The sequence below is a fragment of the Lutjanus erythropterus genome, chromosome 7 (assembly GCF_056507025.1).
Source record: "Lutjanus erythropterus isolate fLutEry1 chromosome 7, fLutEry1.hap2, whole genome shotgun sequence".
NCBI lineage: Eukaryota > Metazoa > Chordata > Actinopteri > Lutjaniformes > Lutjanidae > Lutjanus > Lutjanus erythropterus.
In genome coordinates, this window is record NC_139323.1 from 16851500 (window position 1) to 16879222 (window position 27723).

The 27723-nt window shown below is 38.3% G+C and overlaps 1 protein-coding gene across 1 annotated transcript in view; it reads right to left on the reverse strand.

Moving 5' to 3' along the window:
• Nucleotides 1-27723, reverse strand: part of ell (elongation factor RNA polymerase II) — a 46011-nt gene that overhangs the window by 12780 nt on the left and 5508 nt on the right. Inside the window, exons 2-6 of the mRNA XM_084722959.1 lie at nucleotides 16514-16558; nucleotides 6728-6849; nucleotides 4064-4227; nucleotides 1513-1763; nucleotides 1285-1409 (exon numbers count right to left, since the gene is read on the reverse strand). Coding sequence (XP_084579085.1) covers nucleotides 1285-1409; nucleotides 1513-1763; nucleotides 4064-4227; nucleotides 6728-6849; nucleotides 16514-16558 — 707 coding nt within the window. The remainder of the gene's footprint in view (nucleotides 1-1284; nucleotides 1410-1512; nucleotides 1764-4063; nucleotides 4228-6727; nucleotides 6850-16513; nucleotides 16559-27723) is intronic.

Sequence of the window (27723 nt, forward strand, 5' to 3'; positions counted from 1 at the left end):
AGGCAGCAAGTGAACATTTTGTCCTCAAAGTTGATGTGTTAGAAGCAGGAAAAATGGGCAAGCGTAAGGCTTTGAGCAAGTTTGACAAGGACCAAATTGTGATGGCTGCAGTGGTCAGTATTGATCAAAAGTGGTCCAAGGAAGGAACAGTGGTGAACCAGCAACAGGGTCATGGGCGGCCAAGGCTCATTGATGCACATGGGGAGTGAAGACTGGCCTGTGCGGTCCGATCCAACAGACAAGCTACTGTTGCTCAAATTGCTGAAGAAGTTAATGCTGGTTCTGACAGAAAGGTGTCAGAATACTCAGTGCATCGCAGTTTGTTGCGCATGGAGCTGCATAGCCGCAGAGCAGTCAGGGTGTCCATGCTGACCCTGCTGATTAAATATGTTAGCTTTTATGCATCTTTAAAAAAGGTGGGTGCCAACAAGTGGCAAAATGAGACTGCAGAGATTGTCACAGAAATTAATCATCATCATGCCAAAAGTAGTCACTTAGTGGGGGTAATGTCAGGTGATGTGACTAGGGTGCCTGTTAGCTTTTAAGCTCTGGATTTATATTTCAAAAATCATAAAAATGGTGTTTGTTTGTGAAGAACAAAACATGTCAGTATTAGGGCTGGTCAATGGATGATGCCATCATCCATCACGATGCCCGACAGTCATCGACCACTGAGCCCTCTACTATTGCAACATCATGATTTAAATACCACCCAGAGTCAGGAGGGGCCAGATGCAAAAATAAGACAAGAGCCAGATGTGAGTAGATTTCCGATTTGGAGAGTAAAATCCTTCGCTTCTTTACTAAAGTTGCAATAAAAGCTCTGCGAGTAAAAAGCCAATAAGAGTAATTTATCGAAAAATTTTGCACCTTAGAACTGACGAATAAGGAGCATCAGCCAGAGAGTGCAAAAGCGTGTTCTAATGTAGGCACAAAAATGAAAAAAAAACAAATCTACTTCTTATTTTCAGCTTTACTGCTGAAGCACCCGACAGAAATACAACAACATGCATCATATCATGTTATATAATCATCATTGTGACTTTTCACCACGGACATCATCATATGTCAATTCGGGAGACATCGCACAACCCTGATCAGTATCATAAACTTTGGATTAGTGCAGAAAATAAGCTCTGTGGAAAACCAAAATCCATGGGATGTAAAAATCCCACTGGCTTTTTGTGGCAAGAACCAGAGTGATGCCTACCTCTGGCTTGGCTTACAAAAATACATCATCAGTGCAGCACTAAAGTGAGAGAGTAATCCACATCTGTGACGTACCTAAACAGAATTCTTTTAAGAAGCTGCTGGTCTCCTTCTGTGTAGCCAGGCCAGTCCTTCTGAATTTCCTTATACAAAAAGTCCTTCAATGTGAAGGTGTTGTCTTTCCCATTCAGGTTCGCCACCTAGGAAATGAGAACAGAGGCATGGGTGAGTCCACTAATAATCAAAAGAGACAGCTTCTAATGATAAAAATACAGAGGGAGTAAATGTGTGTGTATGAGTAACCTGTTGCAGGTGGCTATCCAGAGAGTCCTTGTCTAATGGCAGGAGGCCATCTTTCTGCAACCTAAGGATCAGCTCAGGCTTCTTATAAGGCTTGAGGGCCAACAGGTGCACGAGGCGCTCCCGGAGCGGCCTGTGCTGAGCAGCACCCTTCTTTAGCGTACCGCTAGAGATGATGACAGGCCGAGACGTCCTCCGTAACGGGGCGATGTCTGAGAGGGCAGGTGCCGGTTTCCTGATCTGAACCTTCTTACCTGAGGTGTGGAGGAGTTACAGAAGAGCAGGAAGAGTCCAACATTAGAGATGTTGGACAAGGAATACAGGTTGTCTACATGCACCAGTATCTTAAAGGTAAAGTTTAATTCCATTGTTTACTTAAATTGAAGGTCAATTTTGCAATAAAACTGAACCTCAGATGTGAAAATAAATGTGTATTCTTAGTAAATACATATATGATCAGTTAAATTATGAGCAAGGTAAAATGATAATAACTGGTTGATTAAAGAACATTTGTCTAAATATATTCATTAGAGTGGAAAAAATCACTAGAATTGCCTTATAGCATTAAATCTTAAATGAGGCTGTATCAAGGTAGAATTCACAATTTGTAAGTTGAGTCATTAATACCCCTCTATTATTAATATGAATGCACTGCACAGGGAATATGCGAGATAACAAGTGATGCAAATCACCACTTTAATATTTCAGAGCAAGTCCCATTCATGTCATTGCACCTGTAACTTAGAGATTAAAGGCTAAACAGAAGAACTGGACAAAGGGTTAAAATTAGGTAGGAAGTAAACCCACAGAAACTAGAGGGTTTGCAGGTTAGTTAACTCCCTTGCTCCTCCATGCCATCCAGACAGATGTTATGGTGATCACCAGGGAACAAAATTTGTGAATATGAATAGCAAAAATTTAAAGGACTGAAATGGGATAAGAGAGGCTTTCAACAAGAGTTGATTTCGCCAAAGACCGAATGTACAAGCATTTTGTGATTGGACTGAACTTTAGACCATGGTTATACTTACAGTATACAATAAATAAATATAATACCTTCCCAAACAGAATGTAAAGACTATACAAAACTTGTTGACACATTTAGTAGTAAATGTGAATTTAAGACAGTTTAAGACTTATTATTAAGGACATGTAACCACCCCGGAAACAGCCAATGTCATCACAATAAACCTAAGTTTCTCTTTGATATCATCTATCATTTATCCTGCAAACTTTTTGGAAAGTAATCTTTCTGAAGGAAAAAAATAGTTGTACAGTTTACTTCACTGTCCGTTTTTAAGTTCGGATGAGAATTTAAATCACAGGGGAAACTAGTACCACAATTTACTATTGAAACAAACATTCTGGTAGAAAAGGACTCATCAAGTGACTTTTTGGCTGACAACCAGTGTTTGCTTGTATTCTTAAGACCAGAAAATAACTATAATCTTAGCAAGAAATACATTTATTTCTGTCAACAGCTTTTAACCCAGTGAATGATAATGGAGGATAGAACTTGCAGATGACTCACATAAGATGTATCATGCACTGATCTTTACCACTGCCACGTCCACCCGAACTCACCTTCCATTACAAACATCAGCGATTATCACCTTCTCCCACTGAGACCTTTTTCAGGTGATTCAGATTCAGATGAATCCTGCGTTGCCTCCTACTGAGACCAAAACACACTTTTTGACTCACTGCTGAACAGTGAATTGGTTGGACTCATTTCTTTTCAGGCTATAAGGCAGTGCCAGCTGTGGTTCTCTACTGCAAATGTAGCATGATGTCAGTGACCAAAACAAGAAATCAGAAAGTTGATTTGTTAAGCCAAGGGACATTTCTGCCTGTGTGTGTATTCACGGGGTTCGGGTGAGAAGAGGATCAGAGTGCATGTAGCACATTATACGTTTGACCACTGAGGAAGCAGCCACCATCAAACTCAATAAAGTCCTGGTTACAGATGAGGCATGCTGGCAGCGCACTGGCCCTCTGCCATTCAGCCCCAGACCCAAACGACCTGTCTGGTGCAATGTGAACCCATTCACCAGTGGAGAAAGGCTACACAAACACATGGGCCATTTCGATGTTTGCAGAGTGCAGAAATTCTTCCAGTCTCTTCACGCCTGTTAAAGGGATAGTTTGGATTATCTGACATGGCGTTGTATGAGGTACTTATCAATAGTCAGTGTATTAGCTACAGTAGATGTAGGCTAAAATACCTCTTGTTGCTGACCCTGTCCACAGCCGCTCATCGTTTAGCCTCTATGTTGGTGCCCCTCTATGAATCTACAAACTAGGGGTGTGTCAACCAGTATCTACTGTAGCAAATACACTAACAATCAAGAAGTACCTCATAAACCCCACATCAAGTAATACAAACTCTTTTTACTCTCAAAACATTTGTGGTGTTTGCTTTTAATTGGCAAGAGAGATTTCCATTCAGAGTTATTAAATAAGGTTCTCTGCACATCTGTGAATGAGAAAATGTTTAACTGACCAATGCATGATGGGTGGTCTGCATGAATCGGCCTATTTCATGTCTCCTCACCTACGTATCTCCCACCAGGCTTGATGACAATGGCACTCCTACTGCGAGTCTCCTCCTCAACCTGGGCCATGCTCTCCCTGGCCTTCTGGTAGGAGTCGTCTGTGGCACATACTGTAATCTTGTCCTGGATCCCACCCAAACAATCCAGCTGAATGCTCCCTTCACTGCCAAAACAAAGAGTAGACAGTGAGAGAGGAAGACAGGGATAGAGAGGGAGAGAGACAAACCAATACTATGTTATATTTTAGAGGATGCTACTTTAAAATACTTAAAAGAAATCCACCACGTCAAGTTAATTCTGAGCATTAACTTTAAATATCTCACTATTTGCAAGAACACATCCCTTCACTGCGCATTCCTGCATGTGAGATCCATTAAACAGCCTGAGGGCACAACTATTATTTTTTCAATTTCCATCCAACTGTGGGTTCCCACAGTACGACTCACTGCCGCATCAAATCCTATTCTTTCCTGACTTTCCGGCTCTCTTTGATTCCCCTCCACTTTGATGAGGATTTGGCAGAAAATGAGATGGTGCTGGCGCTGTCGGTGGAAGCCGAGCTCTGTCATTTGGGTTTTAGATTGGAACTCGAGGTTGATTAGGATCCAGTCAGAGCAGAGATGTGGATGAACTCCATCTGACCCACTTGTTAAAAATATTTTCTGTATAATGAGGTCATAAACTTAACAGACAGAGAAGCAGAAGGTGCTTGTTGTTCCGCATTCTATATCTCTACTTCCTTCCCCTTCAACACAGACATCTGGGCCTATTCATTTTATTCAGTCAACATGTTTTTATTGTATATGTTAGGCTGTAGAAAGTGCACAAAATGAGTTTAATGGGCTTGATGCATAGAAGTGGAAGGATCCACATTATAAGCAGTTCTTGTGTCACTGCAACTTCTACTACAGAAACAGACAACACTTGCAGCAAAAGCAAGTGCTGCAAATATTCAAGTTAAATGCACACAATGTAAATTCTGCCACCAGGCATCACTCTCACAGTGAAGCAGAAACAAAAGATTTTTATGAAGATGTGAGGTAGCATGAGATGATGGGAGTCATTGTCTTAATTGTTAAACAACTATCATTGTTGATTAAAATCTATCTGATGTAACTCAGGCAGAAATCATGTCCATAAACAAGGTAATGTAAGTTTATTTACATTAAATTAAGCTACTTTTGCTGACTTCCGTCCTCGCTTTCTTCCATATCCTGTGTTTTTCCTGAAGTTATAGCAAATAGAGGCAAGTGGGAAACGCACCATTACCTTGAAGTGGTAATGAATTCCTCTGGGTTTCACCATTGTTGGAAACATTTTGGATAGTATAAGGAAATGACTTGAACATAAAATACAACTTGGTAAGGCTGCCCCCTAATAGTTGACTAAACAGTTACTCAGTGAGAGAAATCTTAGTCTATCATGTTTTCATTAATCCCCAAGTCATAGGAAAAACATAAAACACCTTAAATTTCATTAACTGCACCTTGCTCTTAGGCCCAGGAGATTGTTGTGGTCCTACTAGACCAGGACACAGCACCTGACACCGACAGAGGCCAATTTGATAACTGGGAATACAGCACCGTTATCGAGGTGATGTACAGGATTCTGACTCTGATGGCAATGAAGACACGGCAGACTCAGATGGGGACACAAAGATCTAATTTGTAGGTAGTTAATTTGAAGGTATACCTCATCCATTGTGTTGATAAGTCTGCGAGTATTAAGCTTTGGTCAGTTGGAAGTTATTTATTCCTGTGTTTTGAACAACGTGACTTGTGAGGTTATACTCTGTTGAAATAAAATGTTGCTGATTGTTCAGATATTTTCAAAATCATCACTGCATTTGTTGTTAGCATTTAACAGGCTCCCTTTGTACCCCAAAATACATACAATAATTAAATGAATATCATAAATGTGCAACGACTAGTTGACTGTTGGCTTTAACTAACAACTGCTAGTTGACAAAGAAAATCTTTAGCTGGGGGCAGCCCTAAATTTGGTCAAGCATTTTTTAGACATTTCAATGCAGAAATGTTACACAAATATTACATATTATAGCTTTAAAATCTATCTCGGCATTTCTAATTTAACTTAATTTTCATTTGTAAGCTTATATCAAAAACTAAAATGCATATACGGTCTTTATTTCGAACATCATCATCATTCTTCTTTAAAAATGTATTTTGTCTAACAGTTGAAAAAACATCCTCAGAGTAACAGATGAAAGATGAAAGTTGTTTTTCAGTTTTGATTGGATTGTGATTGAACATTGTGTCTATTGCCTATATCACTGTTTCACATTTGTTTTATTGAAAATAAATAGGGCGAGTACATCATTTATCAGTGTACGGCCAACAAACCCCAGGGTTCCAGCTTTCCGTTTTGTAGCTGCTACTTGGAGCCAAAGCATCTGACGGATTCACCTCAGGTCCTAACTATGTCAAACAAACAGATTGCCTGCCTGGAAACACTCATTAGGTAAACCTAATTACCAAAGACTGTTGATTACTTACACAGTTAAGTCATGATTCAAATGTTCACCCACAATTGATAATGTAAATTTGACATTTCAGTTCGTGAATGTGTTTCTGAAAAAGAAGAATAGCTTGCACATTTTGATAGAGAGAAGAAAGTGAGTGAGATCCAGTGTTTGCTTTCACCTGGTGATGTACTGCTGGATGCAGTCGAAGCTGCCCTGGGGGTTATCTCTGCCCACATTTGACAGGTAGAAAGTAAACGTTTGCAGTTCACTGGAATTTTCTGACCGTGGTATTGAAATTTTCTGTTGAAGACAAAAAAGAAAAACATGAACACATGAAAGCAGCATGAGATGTTCCGGTTCTAAATAATTTGGTGACAGAACAAGGACTTCAAGTTCCTCTCTTCTCTTAATAAATCTCAGTTTGTAAAAAAAACTAATTATCCAGAATAATAGTTACATTTGGACTGTTTTCCACACATTCAGAACTGTGTGTTTTCTCCATTCTTTTTTGGGCCTGTGCATTATTAAAATGAGTAAGATTCTTTTCAGACAAGCACTAAGAAAGGATGACTAACTGCACTCCACACCCTATCTGTAGACTAAATGATTAATTTGTCTTTTTGATGTATTCAGTACTATAAACAAATGCCGGTGCTGTACATCTGAAAACCTGGCCCTGACAAGGCAAAGCTGTGAATGAGCCCGAGGCATTTTCTTGCTGGCTTCAAAAACACTGAAAACCTTTAAAAAATGCAGCTTAAAATCAGCTGCCATGTCTTCTTTCAGTTTATTTCTACTAGGATAGTCTATGCACTGCAGAGTGTTCCTAATTGTGTTCCCAACATGTGATTGGAGGAACCACAGGTAAATTACTATAACAGAAGAACTATGATAGGTATTTCTGCAGTCTGTGGCATTCAACACACTTAGGCACATCATTCGTTCCCCAGGATTACCTTCCTCCCACACTACAGGTGATACTTTTAGAAAACTACAGAGGAAGTGGAAACTAAAGCCCCCAGCTTCTGCAAACCTCTAATCATCAGCAAGCTGCTGGACATTTTGTTTAAATGGCAAAAAAACAATTTGATGAGTGACATGTGGGAGGCAGATGCTGCATTTTTGCTTTAAAAACATCTTGCTAGAACTACAACAATTATTCAATCAATTGGTAAATCATTTGAAAGAAAATTAATTGCTCACTATTTTGATATTTGCTGCTTTTCTTTGTCATTTATGATAGTAAATAAAGAGTCTTTGGATTTTGGACTGTTCGTTGAACAAAAAAGCAATCTGAAAATGTCACTTTGGCCTCTGGGAAATTGTGATCAGAATAAACTGTTAAAACAATTAAGAAAAATAATCAATAATGAGAATAATCATAAGCTGCAACCCTACATCTTGCAATATTACAATTAATAATTGGGGGTGAAAATGGTACATTTGGAACATTTTTAATGCAGCAGTCAGTAATCTTAGAAAGAAATGCAAGAGAGTGCAGAGAAAGCATGGGGTGACACTGAAATCTTGCCTTGCTGCTCGCATCTCCCCAATTTCACCTCAAAATAGTTTTAACACTCTTTAATTTGAATGTGTATTCAAGAGTGAATTAATTTGATAGATCCTGCAGAGAAAAACTCCATTTAAAGTAGTTTCGGACTGACGCAGGCGGGCAGAGGTTTGTGTTTCCAGGAGGGCCTGGCAGGCTGACCCCCTGATCATCTCTGTTTTCCTGAGCATGGATTCAAGTGGTGTCACAGCCGAGGACTGTGCATCACACCGAGCCAAGGTAATGAAAGATAGCTGAGGTTACTAATGAAGATTAGTACCCCGGTGCAAGTCCTCTCGACCAGTGAGCAGCTCACTGCCGGTGACCTAACCTAGATCAGAGGCTCAGCCTGTGACTCACTGCTGGGACTGACATGCGGTCTGACTGTGGGGAGCTCAGCTCTGTTTACCAAAGGTCTCGACACGTGTGAAGGCTGCAGGTGGCCAACTATAAATAAATGCAATGTCCTTTATGTGCCCTCCTTTGCTCTCACTTATTGACAGTAATGCTTCACTCCTATATATCATAATACACAGCGCTTGTTCTGCAGTCTACCTCATAAAGATGAATCAATAACTGATATATTTTGAAAAGACAAACTACTATTAGTAGAGTTTGGTTTGGATTTTTATTCTCACTTCTACCAACAATTAACACTTGAGTCCTCCCACACTAGATGATTGTGGACTGGACACTAAAGTATGCTAATAAGTACATATTCACCATGGCAGGAGTTGGAGGAGGAGACATTTTTGGCAGCAGAGGTGGAAAACTTAAACTTAAATCCCATTACAAAGGACAGTCTGAAGCCTTTATGATGAGCTGACCTGCCTCTGTGTAACACGATAGGTTAACATTATAAGTTCTGAATGTTCTTACTCTTTATCTGCACTGCTACTCAATCCCTGCCTCTTGCCCAACAGGCACTGTTACACCTAAACAGCATTCTTTGCTAATTCCTACATTATGTTTAAAGCTATGTCTGAGCTACGGACGTCAACCAGCCAGTGAAAATAGTTCTGATAGTCCGGTCATGACACCGTTACCCACATACTCACTTGCATCACTGCTTTAACATGTGAATTATGCAAACAGAAGAGGCAAGTCAGAAAAACAAATCCTATCACATGCACACGCACAATATGCTGATTTTCTTTTTAAATGGCTCACTCCTGGAGTGCTGCAGCCACATAATAACATAACAGCATGATGTGGCACAGAGGGACGACAGTGATACAAACTGTGCAAACTGTAATGTGCCATGGTGTTGAAAAACATCTGAGTCTACAGCTGGTACATTTTTATTACTGTCGACACTCGTGGTTTTACAGAAACAGAGAGGAGATAGGTTGAGTGTGTGAATCCAGAGTGTGTGAATCCAGAGATGATTAAGAGGCAGAGGAACTGACTGAAAGGCAGGGCACCGGGGAGTGACTCAGTTGACTCACTGACTCATATCGTAGAGGATGAAAGAGGCTCCTCCACACCAAATGGCTCAGGCTCTGGTTTGACAAACTTGTGAGTGTCGCAACCATGATGAGCATACATTACTTTACTCAACCATGGAAGTGTACAGTTTCTAAAGAAAATGGGTCATGATTAAGATGGAAGCGGACACTTCCTCATCTACTGTTAGGGAGTGTGACTTTTCTCTAGTTTGTCTAGACTGTGCATCTAGACCAGTGGTCCCCAACCAGAGTGTGCCGTGAGGTACATTCAGGTGTGCCATGGGATTTTGTGAAAACTATATATTATCATTGCAGTCTATAACTACACAAAAAGTCATGAATGAAATTTTTAATTACTGTATCTGTACTTTGTAGTAACTTTTGCCGTTCTCTGGATGCTTTACCAACCCTAAATGTTGGTATCTGAAGTCTTGATATATCTCTGGTGTGTTTTTGAATGGCTTGGATCCTACTGATTCTACCGTTAAAAACTTAAATTTATGCATGTGTAGTGTGTTTTTTACATGACAACAGTTTTTCAAAAATTAAAAAACAGCCCCATATCACCTTGCTTACAGTATTGCAATATATCACAATATACTGAATTGTAACCGTGTATCATGCAACAAATTGTCACCACCAGATTCTTGCCAATACACAAGCCAATCTCAATCTCTTATCTCTGTGGACACCCTCTCAAGAAGTTCAAAGAAAAAACAAAAGTCATGTAGAATTAACATTATATTATACATTCAACAATTTATAACCTTTTCAACACATTAAAGTCTTGAAAAATGTCTTGATTCAGACTGGTCAGAATATAGGCTAACGCCAAGTACTGGTTCTTTTCTGAACTTCACCAACCTGAAACGTAACTGGGGTAATCTTTGGATACTGTAACTTCAAGCTAACATTCTCTTGTAAACCTAACTGATTTCTGCTCTTAGGAAAAACTAAAAACCCTACATTAGAAACAGTTTAACTTGCAAATTAAAACCCTTGCATGCAACAGCATCTGTTAAAGTCTTTATCAAAGCTTTGGGAGCTTTACCCTGCTGTTGCCACAAAACCTAGACAAAACAGAGCAAAAGAAAAAAGCAGGAGAGCACACATTAAAGAGCCTGAAGAGATTACTTAAAACACTGGATGAAGGGCAGGGACTGACAATGAAACACACCATCTCTACAAGTAATAATCCCCTTTACACAAAGTTTTCTAGGGGTGGAAGTGGATTTTAAACAGGTTGTCTTGCAACCCCGTCCTTGCTCTGCCTGCAGCTAGCCTCATCATCTTATTCTGCATGGCAGCTAGCAAACAATGCCTCTTTTCAGGTTAGGGTCAATGGAGAAGACAGACCCCCACGCACTTCATCTGGTCCTCTCTCCAAGGCCAGGGGAGAGGGAGCAGAGAGAGAAATCAAAATCCCCTCTAAATTTGAGGTAGTGTGTCTTCTCAGAGTTGCCATAGAGCGTTGCCTAAGTTCTTTTATTGACATGTGGGAGAGAAAATAAAAAGCTGCTGTTCATGGCACTACATTCTCCATGTCGTCTTTATTATTTTCTTATAAACACAAGTACACGTGTGGTTCTGAGACAAAAACCGTTTTAGACCCAGCAATGCCATCTTCCACTGGTGACATTTCACTCTCAACATTGTCATATGCCAATTTGGCAGACATCACCCAACCCCTTTTACACACTATCATCATATGTTCATGATATTAACTAAGAAAACATGTTTGATTAAAAAAATTGCTGCTGACAGGCACTCAGTAGCTTTTGCTTTGAACTGGCTTTGTCAGTCTGTGGTCTTCTGTCTTACTTTTTATCTTACTTTTTCTTTTTGTCTTCCACAAGCCAAACTTCATGGGTAACAGTGCTGATTTGTCCTGCCAAAAAGCCATTCAGAGAGCTCCTTCTCTGACTGCCTACGAGGCAAATCCAATATGCAAATGGCCACACAGCTGTGGATAAGGGTCGACGACTGTAACACACAACAAAATCTACGATTGATAGTTAGCCACATACAATGGCCCGACAACTGTCGTTCTGGTTTGTCAGAGTCAGAGAAAGTGAGTATGAAACAAACAGCAATTCAGTCTCAGACAGGGGGTGGAGTGTAAGACAGAACAACAAGCATAGAACATCTCCATACACTCACTGCCACAGGCCACATATTCAGTGATAATAAAGGAAAGAATCATGTATCTGCCACACTCAAAAATATGCAAACTACACATTGTGACAGAATGCTTTAAATTACATCAACAGTGACAATTAAATGTGCACAAGAAACAACACCAGACACTGAACTGAGGTTTTTTCAACTATGTTGTGGTTTTTCTGTATCATACATGTTTTGTGCAGTCCAACAGTGTGTTTTCTTTGCATCTTTCATCCATTTTTAGTCTTTAAAGTCTTTATATTCTAAAAAGGTACAAGAAACTTGTTATGTGTGTCTGCACTTAGTCAGTGCTTTTGAGAGAGCTGTGCAAGATGAATGAATATGAGTGAATGAAAATGGGATCTCATCACGACAGCCAGGCCATCTGCTCTGCAATTTAGCCACTTCTTCACACTTCTGACTCGCATTCTGATCTCAACAGTAACAGATTTTCCCCCACGGTGAGCATGCTTTGCATTAGTAAGATGCATGCATTTCTTTAGTATTTTAACAGCCTCAAACAATCAGATAAGTAATATCAGGTCTACCATTTGTGCAACTGACAAACAGGCCTTCAAATGACACATATTCATGAATTACATGTTTGTGAATGTGCTCTCAACATATTTGAATGCCTGCTAACAAGGAGGAGTTTTAAAGCCAGTTAATGAAAACACTTTCTGCAACAGTCTTGGAACACAATGGACAACAGTCACATTGAATCAGAAAAAAATTGATTTTTAAAAATGTACTTGATGAAAAAACATCAAATGAAAGAGGATGAAATATTGAGTCTGGATCTATGCAGGATTGCAGTGTTCTGCACTGCACTGTTCCCAGTTTTACACAAAAACATTGACAGCAGGATGACAGCTTAAAATGTATGAAGACTCCTAGAGGAGGATGTATGTGGAGAATGAATACTACTCACGGCATCTTGTTAACATTTCATTAAGACTTGACGCACAGTGACAGTTTAATGCCGACTTTCTACTGTAAATGTATAAATCACAGACCACACACAGCAAAAACTACACGTATGTCAGCTACACAAACAACCATATCTAATATCTCACAGCCAAATTCTTCAAGACAACATACACATCAAACAATGACTGAACAATTGTTTTAGGGTGCTTGAGGTATATCTATGAAAATCTGGACAGTGAGTGTATTAAGAGTTTACAAGCTATGTGTGTATTACACTGCAGTATGGGTAGTATGAGGTGTTGGCAGGTGCTGTGCTATAATGTGATAGTGCAGCAGTTTTTGCTTGTTATCTGTGTGCCTTAGACATGAGAGCATCAACTTTAAGAGTAAATTGCTTCTGTACCTGTAGCTCACAATGTAAACAAGCCACTGGTCTATTTATATCATTCTACACTCCCCGCTTTTACACTTTTCCATGTGTGGGAATTTGCAAACTGTATTTAATGTTAAATTTCAGAATTGACCTGAGGCAGAATATACTGCGCGCAACTCTTCCGTTCTTGCTAGCGTCATAGTTAAAAAAAAAAGTTTAGTGTTTATTTACTCAAACCTTCCCCATTCTTACAAGGTAATGTGTGTCTTTGCACAACTTATTTTTTTTTATAATGTTGGACACTGTGCTACTGCTGTGTAATAACATTTTCCCAATGTCACAGCTGAGATCTGGGGATGTGGCAACTCTATATCTTTAGGAGGAAGCACTTTAGGGTAAACAACACAATGATCCTCCTCAGCAAATGGAGAAATTTGACAAAGTTTAGACACTGACACTTTGTGTAAGACCAGTGTAGCAGGCAGAAATTAATAAATAATTAACCATGCTTCTACACCAAGAACCCACATTCAACTTTCTAAATATGATGCCAATCTGTGCTGGAACATTTTATATCACATTTATGACTTATGATAAGCTTGTGTCAAAGCCTTCACATAAGACAAGGGCATTAGGTGCACAGCAGACATGTTAAGAGATATCCCGGAGACGCTAGAAAATGCGACTATGTTTACAGTAACACATATTACTAACCGAACCAGCCTTTTGGATGCCACCATGAACTGCAGCAGAATCTATGTCTATGCCTGTCAGACTGGGCAGGCTCACACATGCAAACCCTGCCTTTTGCCTGTGCAGGAAGCAGCTGCTTGAGCAGAGAATGCCTGTGAGCACGAGGATGTTTATTGTCTTCATGTGGACATTTAATTGCTCATATAGAAAGTGCTGGCACCCTAGTACGAGTTTTGCCATGATCATAAACAAGCAGGTACCAGTGGCGGAAAGAGGCAGAGTTTCTTGCATTGTATGATGCAAAAAAGATCCACAGTCTATATCATTACTCCTTTTTTGTTTCTTCACTTAGCCTACCTTGTGCATTTATTGACTTGCCCCTATTGCAGCAAAGAGGCAAGGGATGCAGAGGTAACTTTAGCTTTGCTGCAGTGGTGAATATTAGCAGCTACAAACACATGTAGCTTTCAGTCTGCCCTGTCTCAAACCTGCTTTGTTTCCTCAGCTGTAATACTTTCCTTATTACTTATTACTTGTGCTGTTAATATTGCTGATACTAAAATGGTTGACACTAGACACTGGGCCACCAACACGGTATCAGACGCAGAGATCAGCCTTCAATCCGATCCAATTTCCAAGAGAAATTTTGAAAAGCATCAGTCCTTCAAACCACTCTACATTATCCCAGAGATATCTCAGAGAGACTGGTGCATTAAGATCAGATTTCATCATCAGCCAGCGTTCCTGTTATGGACAGAAACATGAGTCTGGCAAAACTGTAAAACAAATAACATATTTTTTTCTTTTTACTTTTAATATGTACTGCAGCTGCCCTTACATAGTTTGTACTGTTGCACGCAGTATGTCACTGCCTGGGACATACTGTTTCATCATAAATAGACAGTTCACCCCCAAATCACAAATACACATTCATCCTCTAGGCTGTGGTGCTATTTATCCATCTAGACTGTTTTGGCGTGAGCTGCCACGTTTTGGACATAACGGCCATAGTGGCGTCTGCCTTCTTTTGGCTTGTGCTTCTCAACCCCACCCCCACCCCTCAAAAAAACAAAAACAAAAGAAAAACAAAACATTGAAAACTTCAGCAATAATATCTCTCTCCAACAATCATGACTCAGTTACCCAGTTACTCAAGATAATTAGCAGACCTTGTGAGGAGTTTCATGTAGGAACTACTTTCTATTTTCTCTCTTAAGAAACCGCTACTTTCTTTCTGCAAAGAAAGTAGCAGAGACAATGCTAAAAAGCAGACAGTAGTCAAAGACAATGCTGTTGCAGAGAGTTTTGAATAGGCTCAGTAAACCCATACTTCGGTAGCTAAGCAGTGAGGATTGCCGTTCCCTGCTTCCATAGAATATTTAACAAAAAGGTGCAATGAAATCAGGATGTTTGTGGAATTGTTATGTTGGTAAAGGCCTGCAGTATGGATATAAAAGTTTGGAGCCACAGGAGTGAAAGTATCTTGTTGTGGTTTTTCAAATCTCTTTTTTGCCACTTTGAGTACCACTAGCTGAGTGCCATTTTGTCCCATTACAATCAAGAGAAGGCAGACATCTCACTGGCCGATACCCCCAAAACACAGCAACTCACACCAGAACAACCTAGAGGGAAAAAGAGCATCACATTTTTAATTTGGGGGTAAACTGACCCTTATTGCACCTTGAACTTTTACCTCTTGCTCATACATCGGTCTTAGTCTATAGCTCAACACAAAAGTATGTTATTTGGAATGGAGCATCAATGAGCTGTCATCTGTTTGTGCTCTCTCTGCAACTCAGTTGATGAGACAGATCCTGCACTGGGCAGAGGATTTTGTGTCTGAATAACCAGAAAAGCATGCTGGCTTGCATACTGAAAAAATATGACCAGATGCAGTAGGACATCCTGGTATTTATGGCATGTTTCATTTGAAATGCCAATATATTTTGGGACATACTAAATCTTTTTCTAGCATGGCCAGCAGTATGTTTGTACGGATATCTGAACACACCCAAATATTTTACAGAGAACACAAACAAACAAGATCCTTCCTTTACCTTTCTATGTTAGATATGACATCACACTACATAATGGGAAAGATTACTGACTGAACAAGTGAGACGTTGTTAAGAAGAAGGAAGTGATGTGACTCTTTTAAGAGCTTTAGAAATGTTTTTCCTGCCATGCCTGAAATACAGTAGAAGAGAGCCCAGTTGACATTTGCCACATTTGCTAAAGTAAAGGAAGCCAGATCTTGTGGCCACTTACAAGAGAGGCTGGGGAAACATTTGCCTGATCAGGTCTCTGTGACGGTAGTGCAATGAGATCAAGCAATGTTGACACAGCACATGACACATATGGCAAAAAGTACATCATTAAATTCAGAACAGCTTTGCCAGCATCTTTCTTGCTGCTCTCTAAGGCAGCCACTTTAAGACATAGCACTGAAGTGTCATGTTGGGGGAAAAAAAATAGCTAGCTTGCAGCTGACACCAGTGTTGCCATAATCACATGTCTTGTTTTAAAAAGTTTGTGTATGCATCAGTTGATGTTTGTGCTTCAAAATGCTCTCTTGAAAATCTGAATTTCTGTGTTGCAAGTCATGATGAATGTAAATTGATTTCTGGCTCTGACACCTGAATTTTGAAACACTTGTTAGCAGCTGTGGTGGTTCAGTAGGCCAATTCTAAAATAAAAAATATAAAAAACACTTTCTATAATTTTCATGATTACTTTTAAATAAACCATGTGTGCACTGGATTGAAAGGGGACAGTGAGGGGGGAAAAGAGACAGAAATATGTTCTTACCCCTTGGTTTCCATTAAACCTGATCAAAGGTCGTGATGAAAGGACCTAGAAAAGACAAACAGCAGCATTGTTAAATAACTGCCATGGTAAACACATTACAAGATTTAATTCAGGCAAATTACCAGACAAGATCATACAGGTTCCCATAATACACTGCTTATATATGTGTTTAAGTATGAGCATTAAACAAGACAAAAGAGACCATGGAAGTGCAAATTATTGCTGGAAGCAGTACATTAGCTTTTAAGACATCCACTAAGTGCTGGAATATCAATTCTTAAATGGTTATGGGTTATCACAGTTTATCAAGTTTTTTTCTTTTACTTCCATTGTTTTCAGCTATGAGAAAGATCACCAGGTATTTTGAGTTTCCAAGCCTCCTTATAAAACGCAGGCTGACTGAGAAAGGTTTACATAAAAACCTTTGTTTTAAGGGGATATTAGCCACAGATAAACCACAATTTTAATATCATTTTCTATTCAAAGCTATGAGATTACACAGTTTCAAATTTGCATTAGCAAATCATCATCGTCACATTGTGAAGACAAACACTCCCTCATTTTAGTACAGTGTGTATACTCTATTTCTACAGGCTGAGCCTACTACCAAGAATTATTTGCTTTGATTATTTATCAAAATCCAGGGCAAGTTTTTTGGTTAAGTGGTTAAGCCCATTCAAGAATTAATTATTTATAAGCTAATTGATATACATTCCTTTCATCTATACAAAAATGCTCATATTACATTTAAAAGAGATTTAAAAGATCTGATAGGTTTTGTCAAGCTAATATAAATGTTGAAACATTACATTAAAGAATTGCGGGTGTGAATGCCACAAGCTGAAGCCAAATTGAATAGCTGCCATGAAAATAAATTAATATTTGAATTTCCTAAAATATTTGAATTTTTGTTAAAAAGCTGATGCCACACTTAATAGCTGCCTTTTTAATGTAATGATATTTGAATTAGGTAGAACATTAGTTAAAAAGCTGAGGCCCCACTGAACAGCTGCCATGAAAATATAATTTCTGAATTATGTAAAGTATTTGAATATTAGTTAAAAACCTGACGCCACACTGAATACCTGACATGTAAATATAATAATATTTGAATTATGTAGAATATTTGAAATTTTGTTAGAAAGCTGATGGCAAATATAGATCAATTAATAATAATTAATAAATTAATAATAAATTATATATATCAATGGAATGGCCTTCATTTTCAATTAATTCAATTACAAGCCAAATCAGTTAGCATGTCTGCTGTCATCTGACAAAAACAGAGATTGATTGTGTTTGTTGTCCATTCAGACAGTCACCCAATAGCTAGAGCTCACCACTGACATTTTTCAAATATTTTCAGACACAGAAGCCCCCAAATAAGGCTCAGATAAGTCTGGTCATTGTGTAAGGGAGAAATGCAGTTAACACTGCTGTGGTTAAACATCTTTATTGGTTAAAATGTCTTACAATAGAGTTGAAACAATTAATTAATGACCAAAAAAATAAATAAATAAATAAAAAACACCAAGCAAATATTTTATAAAATATTTGATTTTAATATTCCCCAGGTAAGATGGCCTATTCAATAAAGCCTAATAAATAAAAACTGGCACACTAATGACTGCCTGCAAGTTATTTATGTTTTGGAGATGCAGGAAAAGACGAAGGATTGAATGTGGTTTCTACTTCACTTTTGGTTGTATTCAGCTGTTTCAGTATCAGATCCACAGTACTGGGGGTTTCTCTATGTTACTGGTTTGACATTTGATTGCTTATAATTCCACATTTGGTACAGTTTCACTGTTACAGACAGAGTAAATCAAAGACATTCCCCTAAGCAGAGATTCTACATGTAAGTTACACAAGAGGATTTTTTTCAAAACAAAATTTCATGCTGTTGTACCTCAAGCGAGGTAACGAGAACTAAAGACATGATTAACAGTGATCTGATTCCAGCTGACTGCCTTAATTACTGTAAACTATTACTGTCAAGCCCCATGTTTTACATTTAGTTTTGGGTTGTATCCATTACAATGTAAAGCTGATGCTGATAGCACATCACATCACATCACACAGAAAGCACCAAGCCAAAACAATTTCTTTGTTCGACCTAAACCACATTCAACAGTGTTTGCTTTTAGGATGTCAGACTCATGAATGATAATAATTTGTTTTCAAAAACATTTATTTCAAACATTTATTAGGAAATGCTACCAACAAGAGGGTAAATTGTGCACAATGAGTAGAATAATTTTCACTCACTGTAGGAACAACAAAGGGAGGAAGTTACTCTGACTTTTCTTCCTTGGTGCTGCTTTAGTGGATCAAATGTGATCAAGTGAGAGAGCTAAAAGTTCAAGGGAGGGCAAGCCTATTAAAGACACAACATGCTTTGTATTCCTGCCTGATCCTGACCCAGAGATATGGAACATGCATAGCATACAAAGACTGGTGAGCGTCTATCCTCTGTATAGCTTCACTCAGACGTTAGCTTTAATTTTTTTCACTTCAAGTCCAAATCGGTGTTTGGTTTCAACCCAAGAATCCAGTAGGTTAAAACAGGAAAGACTGACTCTTAATTCTGTGACATTATGCAGATGTACCACACCTTTTAAATACGGCTGTTGGGTGAAAACTGCATTTAAGCAAAGGAATTTGTTCATGTCATGTGAAAAGACAAATCGTGCCCAAACTTCACTGCTAAAGCTGACTTTAAAGCTTTAAAGCTAAAGCTTCTAACTTGACAACACCTTGCCAGCTAAAACCATCATCAATTATGTTGTAAGATGAATTTGCATTTAGAGCCTAACAGCTTAGCTGGAAATTGACAAGCCATAATTAACACAATCTGAAGTATTAGCATGTTTTATATTAGCATCCCCTTTGCTGATTTCTAATCTTGCAAATAGTGAAAACTTTTTTGCACCCCCCACTGTGAAGGTACAGTGAACTCTAAAATAGCGGTTCACCTTGCTTAACCGTTGTTGGCCAAAATAAATAAAACTGGTATCAGATAAAAGAAGAAAGCCACAGTTTCTTTTATCTTGCCAACAGTGTAATATTGTGTCATTTTGTCCTGAGCTCTGAACACTCAGAGCCTATCCAGGAGCCCCGGACCTTTCATGGAGCCACACTCCCTGGTCTACCCCTGCAATGTTTAACACAGCACCAGTTTTAGCACTCCCACCCTGTGCCCTCCCCCTCCCCCATCACAGCACTGCTAACATAGTGCTACCCTCAGCCTGTTCATTTCAATGGGCTGCTGACATGTCACTATTCTCTGGGACCTGAGCCCAGAATGTTCCACAGAGCTAACCTTAGGGACAGAGTACGGGTCCTGACCATGGATCGATGACAAGGCTGTGCACGCTCCCACACACTGCCAACCAGCAACAGTATGGGGATCAGCTGGACATGGCATGGACTTTCAGCCAATCAGCCCGTGATAAATCTGAACTGATGACAATGTTCAAATCTGCTTCCTGCTACAACATAAACTGCACATTTTATGCAGTGACATGGACCTCAACAAATTTCATCTAATATTTTGTGTGCATAGGTTTTTAAAATGTAAACTGTAAACTGTTGGAACACAGAATTGTATTAGTAGACAAAATTTTATATAAAAGCTTCTTTTAATCAGTGTGTATTCTTCAAGGCCTAACATCAGCCACACAAATAACAACCACAAATAACATCTAACATTACCAGACATAATGCAGTCAGGGTCTGAGACTCCACAGATGTAAATGTAAATGTAAAAAAAAGGATTTAAAACAGGTGTCTAAACTTGAGACATTTGTGAACGTAGGGGGGTGGCCATTGCCTGCCGAGGCAAACAGGATGTACATATATCTTTGACATTGGTTGAGGTTATGATTTTCACTGGTCAAACTTCAAAGTTTAATTCCACATGAAGTGAAGGTGTGAATTTGTGCATGTCTATGGCATAAAAGTTGATCTTGGAAACATTAGTTGGCAAAACAAAGGTTGTATCTAGAAGGAAACCCCAGACCCGTTAAAGATCTCGCGAGAGTGATCATTTTAACCCAAACAACAATTTTTTCCTGACCCTAACCTAGCATTAACCACAGCGTTGTCACATTATAAAATATAATTAGTTTGTGCAATTTGCACAACGAAGAATGCATGCAAATCTGCAAGCTTTTCGCAAAGGTTCCATTCTAGACACAACTCAAATTAATCTCAAGAATAGGTCCATTTATTAGCTGTTGTGGAACACTTGATTGTATTACACCATCTTTCCCAGCAGAAGTTTCTTTTTTAAAAAAAAAGAAGAAGAAGAAGTTTAAAAAAAAACAAACAAAAAAAACTTCTTGACATGCTTGTTTTGCAAAAAGGCTATATTGCGAATTCCAATATATTCTTAAGAGAACTGAGAATAAAAAAGCAAGTAAAGGTAAAATTGAGCTTATAAACCTCCTGGCCAACAATGTTGGTATTGTGCAATTAAAACTTACTCAGGTTTATCAAATGTGTTAAAAAAGGTTTTATTGGGTATATATTTTGCCAGCTAGGTCAAGAGTTTGTTTATGTAAGAAACTGGGCATAAATCATGTAAAATCACCAGCCTGTTCCTATAGACTAGGTTATCACAAATTATATCCTCATGCAAGAGTGTAACTCCGCCTCTCTCACTGTCAAAGGATTTCTTTGTTTTGTAGTAGATGCACACAGGAATAACCATGTCTAGATCCCTATGGGCATGGCTGTGTCACCCAAATTGTCAGGTGTTTAGTTGCATCACTGTCACACTGATGAGATGTTCCACCAGTCTAGGGTTTCAGAGGTGGAAAGAGCACTTTGTGCCAAGCACTCTGCAAGGCTGAAATGGTACTGGGTGTCCCTACTCGCAGTGCGCACAACTCACTGCTGAGTAGCCTACATTCTGTGCATAAAAATGTGGTATAAAATGGTAAAAATTTCATATCACATTCATTTATAGTGACCAAAATTATCCCACTTATTATTATTGCGGTATTACTGAAATGTGTTCAGATGATGTTCAGAAAGAACTGATACAAACACTGATATCATTTCACCAAGTTTTAGGACTATTTTGGAAATTTCTGAATAATTTGAAATATTATCATGGCCTTTGCCATGTCTGGGTTGGACTGTTGTCAACTCTGGTTGATGCCGGACTATATTTACTGTGAGTTTTTCAAAGTGTGGTTATCAAACACAGTTATTACGATGATTAAAAGTTGAAAGAGTAATATTGTCAGGAATTTTAATGCAGTTTGTCATGAAAACGACTATCATTTCATCCCTACATGGTATACTTATCTAGTCCTTTAAAATGTCTGACATAAGAGTGTCAGTTGAGTGTTTGAAGCAACACACCAGCACACAGGCTTAATTGGACCAATTTGTTGGTGTATTTACTGCAACTCGCTCTTCACTGGTGAAAGAAACCCTTTGAAGCATTTAGTGTTCATGAGCGCTGAGCTACCTTTGATCTTGAGCTTAAAATGGCAACACAAATTTCTTGTGTGCACCATTTCTTTGTTGTGGGGCAGGATTAGTACATTTAGAGTCTGATACACTCACTATGCACAGATACAACACATCTTAGGGAAAAAAAAAACAGCAGCCTGGTTCCCCACCCCAACCCTGTCTCAGAAATGGCACTGTGTTTGTCTTACATCCTAACTTAAGCCACACCCCTCTGAGGGTCAGGTAAACCTGAAAAGTGAACATCATATTTGAAAATGATTCCAGGCTATTCTATTTTGAAAAAAAAAGTTTTCAGTCCATATTTAAATTCTGATGGAAATATAATTAAATGTAAAACGTTTGCATTATTACTGCAGTTCCACTGAGACCAATGATAAAAACTCAGCATTTCATGCATGCAGCAGTCTCAAAACAAACATGAATACAGAACAACAGCTGCATAGTGCAATTGTCTATAATGGCAAAATGGAATGTCTCAGAGAAGTTCCGCTTTTTCATATTTTTGCAGTGCCTGAGCATGTCTTTGAGGACATACGTCATTGTTTTGTAACAGCTTTGTCCAAACTGCAACATGAAACCATTGTTTTCAGATTGATCTACTCTGGAGACCTAAATTAAATTTAACAATGGCATTATACTTTCACTTGGATGTATCACTACTGAACTGTGTTTTTCCCCAAACTTAGTCAATGAAACTACTTTCAGGTCTTACTAAAAGTTCAAACAGCTGACTTCTAGTAATCCAGAGCCTTGAGAAAAGTGATGTGAAAGTGACTCAGCAGGCATTGATAGCAAACTTAAAAACAAGCAAAAAGCCTCACAGGAAGGAAAACAGCAACTTCTTCAATTAATCTGAAACTATGTAAAATGTGTGTCATAAACCTTAAAGAACACTTGTTCAAATATGTTTAATAGCAAAATCCTTAAAATAGTATAAGGCATTTGAATTCATTTGTTCTTGGAGTGAATTTTAGACCATTTTAGACCACCATTACAGCATTCAATAAATAAATAAACATTTTGGACCTTCCCAAACATAAAATTGTTAAGTGAATTCATCAGTCTTAGTAGCCACCCTGTTTATTTGATTTAAATGCAGTGGGGATGTGCGGTATCCTGACTGGCCTAAAAGTTCCAGTCATTGCAAAATACTGTTTTTCTTTTTATATTTGTGATTGAATAATCTATTTATTGGTAGAGCTCCAAAGATTGATCGATAAATCAATTTTAAAAATAATCAAAAACTGTTCTGATAACCGATGAATCATGTGTCATTTTTTTAAGAAAAGAAAAAGTAAAAATTCTCAGGTTCCAGCTTCTTAAATGTGAATATTTTCTGGTTTCTTTAGTCCCCTGTGACAGTAAACTGAATATATTTGGGTTGTGGACAAAATAAGACATCTGAGGAGATCATCTTAGGCTTTGGGAAACACTGGTTAACATTTTTCAACATTTTCTGAAATTTAATAGATCAAACAATTAATCCATTAGGCTTAATCGAGGAAATAAATGGCAAGTTAATCAATGACAAAAATAATAGTTACATGAAGCCTTATTTATTGTTTTAGATTATGTCTGACTAGAGATGAAACCATATGAAAATTGTATACCATGATTATTGTGACCAAAATTATTGTAGTTATCAGTATTTTTGTGGTATAGTTAGAATGTGCTGAAAATGTTAAAAAAAACATTGATACACACTGAAATTATTTCACCAATTTAATACTGAAAACCTCTCAACAATTTGAAACAAAACTGAAACAGATTTTTGTCATAAAGTCCTTTGTGATGTCACTGTTTTCATTAACACAAAACAAGTCTATGTTGCTGCTGCGCCTGCAGCATTAACCAAAGTTAGCAGACCATTGCTAACTTTGGTTAATGCTGGATAGTATTTACCATTTCACAGGACAGAAATCAAACATGGATATCACAATGAAAAAAATCTGAAACAGTAATACTAACTGTTGAAAATTTTATTGCGCTTTGCCATGAAACTGATTACTGCTTCATCCTTATATCTGACATAAAAGTTGGTTTGTAAAACCAGGAAAAATTTAATCGACTGATTGAAATCAAAAGACCAAATAAACCCCTTTCCCCACTATTTGGATTTATGTTTATGCTTTCTACAGCTGTGAGATCTATGAAATATTTCTGTCAGATGGATGTCAGTGTGTTGGTTCCAAAATCTACATGTACCTCTCCTTTTGAGGCCAATTTCATACACATCTTGATTCAGAATCAATGTCTAACTGGACCTAAATATAATAATTCTTAAGAAACCAATAACATGATTGGAGTTTAATTCTGTTTGACGGAATATGATGTGTTGCAAAAAGGGCTGCTTATGCCTCTCCCAATGATGACAAGAAAATGTGTTCATATAAATCAATTAAACTATGCATAATAAACAGAGATGTACATTGGAAAGCCTGCATAACATTTTAATGCCTGTGAGAGCATTTTTTTTTACAAAATAAATCAACTCAATTAATTGTTTCAATAGATCAGTGGTGATTTAAAAATGCCTCGCTTTTATGCTTATACATAAACCACCTCTAGAACATCAATTTTCACATCAAACACAAAAGACGATTTTCATTATTGTTGTTACCACTGGCTTCAGGTGAAGACTGACAATGGTGGTGGTTACCTTGGTCCAGCTACCTGAATACATAATAATCAAGTTTTCCTACACAATGATGTATGATATATATGATTTATAGGTGTATACCATGTTGTCTTGTCTTGAAATTCAAGATTAAAAACAGGCTCCCTGGAAATTTTATTTTCTTAGTGTGGTTACCATATAAAATTCCCTGTCAACACTGACAGAAATAAACACTCAGAGAGAGAAGCACCAAGGGGAGACATCATTATTAGAAAATAAAAAGGAATCTCCTTTCATAAATCGGTCTATTCAAATGTGGAGAAGCCTGTGCTTGTTGATTTAGCAGAGATTCCTTCAAGGTTTGGCCTCATTCAAGGTTTCTGAATTGATGCAGCACTCTTTCAGACATTAAGTCTTGGCATTGATTCGTCATCGCTTCTCCCCCACTGAGTGACATAAAAAAACCAAACAAACTTGTACATGGATAAACTTGTTCTTTTCTCTTAGTTCAAATTTTAAACTTGTACCTGTGTACAAGCATCATACTGCTACCAGTCACAAACCACATGAACAAAGCATGTTTGTGGACCAAAGACCAAACTGTGCACTGCCTGGCCCGATCTCTTGAAAAAGACATGGCAGGTCAGGCAGTCTGCTCTGTGTGCTGTGACACCAGGTTGACATGGTCACTTGTGGTAACCCTGCCACAGGACAGAGAAACACTATGACATTTAGAGTCATATTTGGCCTTAGTGGTTATGGTCATCTCCTGCAGCGTCCCGTGATCTGCTGAAACTGGGGAGTCAGCATTCCTTAAATAACCATAGCCCTGGCACAGGCTGACCAGCATGAAGAAACTAAATCCCCTCCCAGTCTCCATTACTTCCCATACTATCCCCATAGGGGTCGAGACAGGAGGTAGACTGCAGCCAAGCACAAGAGCAAAACTGACTTGGTGTAAACTGACCTCCTTAGTGAAGCCTATAGACTGTCACCACAGGTACTTAACTGTGGATTGATCCTGAGCTGCACAAAAACCCTGTGCTTCTGACATTTTTAAAAATTAACTGTAATTTAAAACTTGGAGGGTTATCATTGATTATGGAGAGGGTATCAGTGACTATGTTTACTTGCACAAAATATTCATATTCCGAAAAAGACAATATTCCTAAGCAGCCACTAATTCCGCTAATATGCCTGTTAACATGCAGCCACGCATACTATGATTTATGATGTTTGTCCTATGGCTTATAGTGTATATATTGTATCTAAAGCATATCCAAAACCTGCTGATATCCAAGTCTGAATTGTCTAGAGCTATTTTTAAATTTAAAAAAGCCTAAATTCTTGTTTATTTACCTCTCTATGACAGTAAATTGCATCTCTTTGGGTTGAGAACAAAACAAGACAATTGAGGATGTAATGTTGGGTTTTCGGAAACTGCAATCAACATTTTTCACCATTTTCTGACATTTTATGGACCAAACAACTAACTGATTAATTTGAAAAAATAATCAACATATTAATCGTTGAGTTGCAGCCCTACACAAAAGTAAAGAGTTGAATCAGACAAAAAGTAAATTTAAGATTTGTACAATGATAATGTAATATTCATTTCATTCCGATGGATTTTATAAAATTGATGTTTAAAAAAAAATACAGTTCAGCAACTGGTATCAAAGTCATGATATTGCTACCAGCATGAATACTGAAAACCTCTGAACAATACCCAGCCGCATCTCTACTCCAGCCTTACAAACGGTTGGCTAGTTGGTTTGTTGACAACACACAGAGCTGACCGTAAATGGGTGAGGGGCCATGTGTCGCAAACTGTGGTAAAAATCACAGCTGAGACAATTCCTGGCATATCCCACATTTCTTAATTGGAAAATGCTACATTCTGAATAATCAGGAATATCCAAATGGAATATGCTATTAACATGACATGCAATCTGTCCCCCTTTCAGTAGTCTTGTGATACCAGATAATCAGAGATCTCACCGTCTATTGATAGGATTTCTGAAAGAAAGCTAGTTGCGAATGGCGAATAGTACAGCTTCTCACTCCGTAAGGTCATACCTTACTGAAAACGATGCTCTCCTTGGATTCTCCTCACTAGTAAGCATACAACTTCTGCATGTCACCGCCCCAGTATGAAGGGCCACCCAAAAAAATCTTGATAGTTTCAGCAGTGCAGGTTTTTTCTTTAACACCCTTGGCAAAATGTTTCCACATATTTTTAGCAATGAAAGCAGAGGGATTGTCCTCAGTCTCTATTGAGCAAAGCATTTAGAGACTGACTTGTGAGTCTGCCCTTTCTGTGGTGACAAGGTGAAAAGCTCATCCAACAATTTCTTCCAGACTCCAGAATGCCAAACAACCTAATCTAAGTATTTCCCACATCTCATTCACAAGAGCACAAATGAGTTTCTTGAGAACACTCTTGAGCAACTCTTCTCCATTCTGCCACTATCAAGCCATAATTTGACGAGCATGACATGTTTATTGTTGCCTTGTTTACCTGGTCCTGTCATGACGCAACATGCCTACCAGAGCAGGCATCACATTTGTCACCAAACCATCAGGTTTCATTTAAACAGTTTCTTATTAAAAAAAAAAAAAGAACTGGATCATTAAAGGAATAATTATATTCATAACAGTTGCTTATAATTCATCCCAGGTCTTAAACTGTAAATGCAACACAGAATAAATTGCCAGCCACAAGATGGGTTCCCCTACTGTGATGTATGTCCTTAAAAATGTAAAATTCATACTCTCAGCTTATAATCACCAATCCATTACCTCACCACAAGACAAAAGATGTGACTTGGGCCAACAAAAGGTTTTAACATTCAAATGGGACTACTCATCTCTCACCAGTGTAATACTGCAGTGCCAGCACACAAGATTTATTGTCACTTCATATGCACGCTCTCTCGACTGCCCATGAAAGTTCGATTTATACTTGAGACGAGCTTAATACTTTAGTTCAAAGCTTGGGCCTTCTACTATTTGAATTTTGAAACAGCTGCATCTTTCACAATAGAGCTGAAAACTCAGAGTACTGCTGAAACAAACTATTTAAACACCGTTTTTTTGTTTTCCA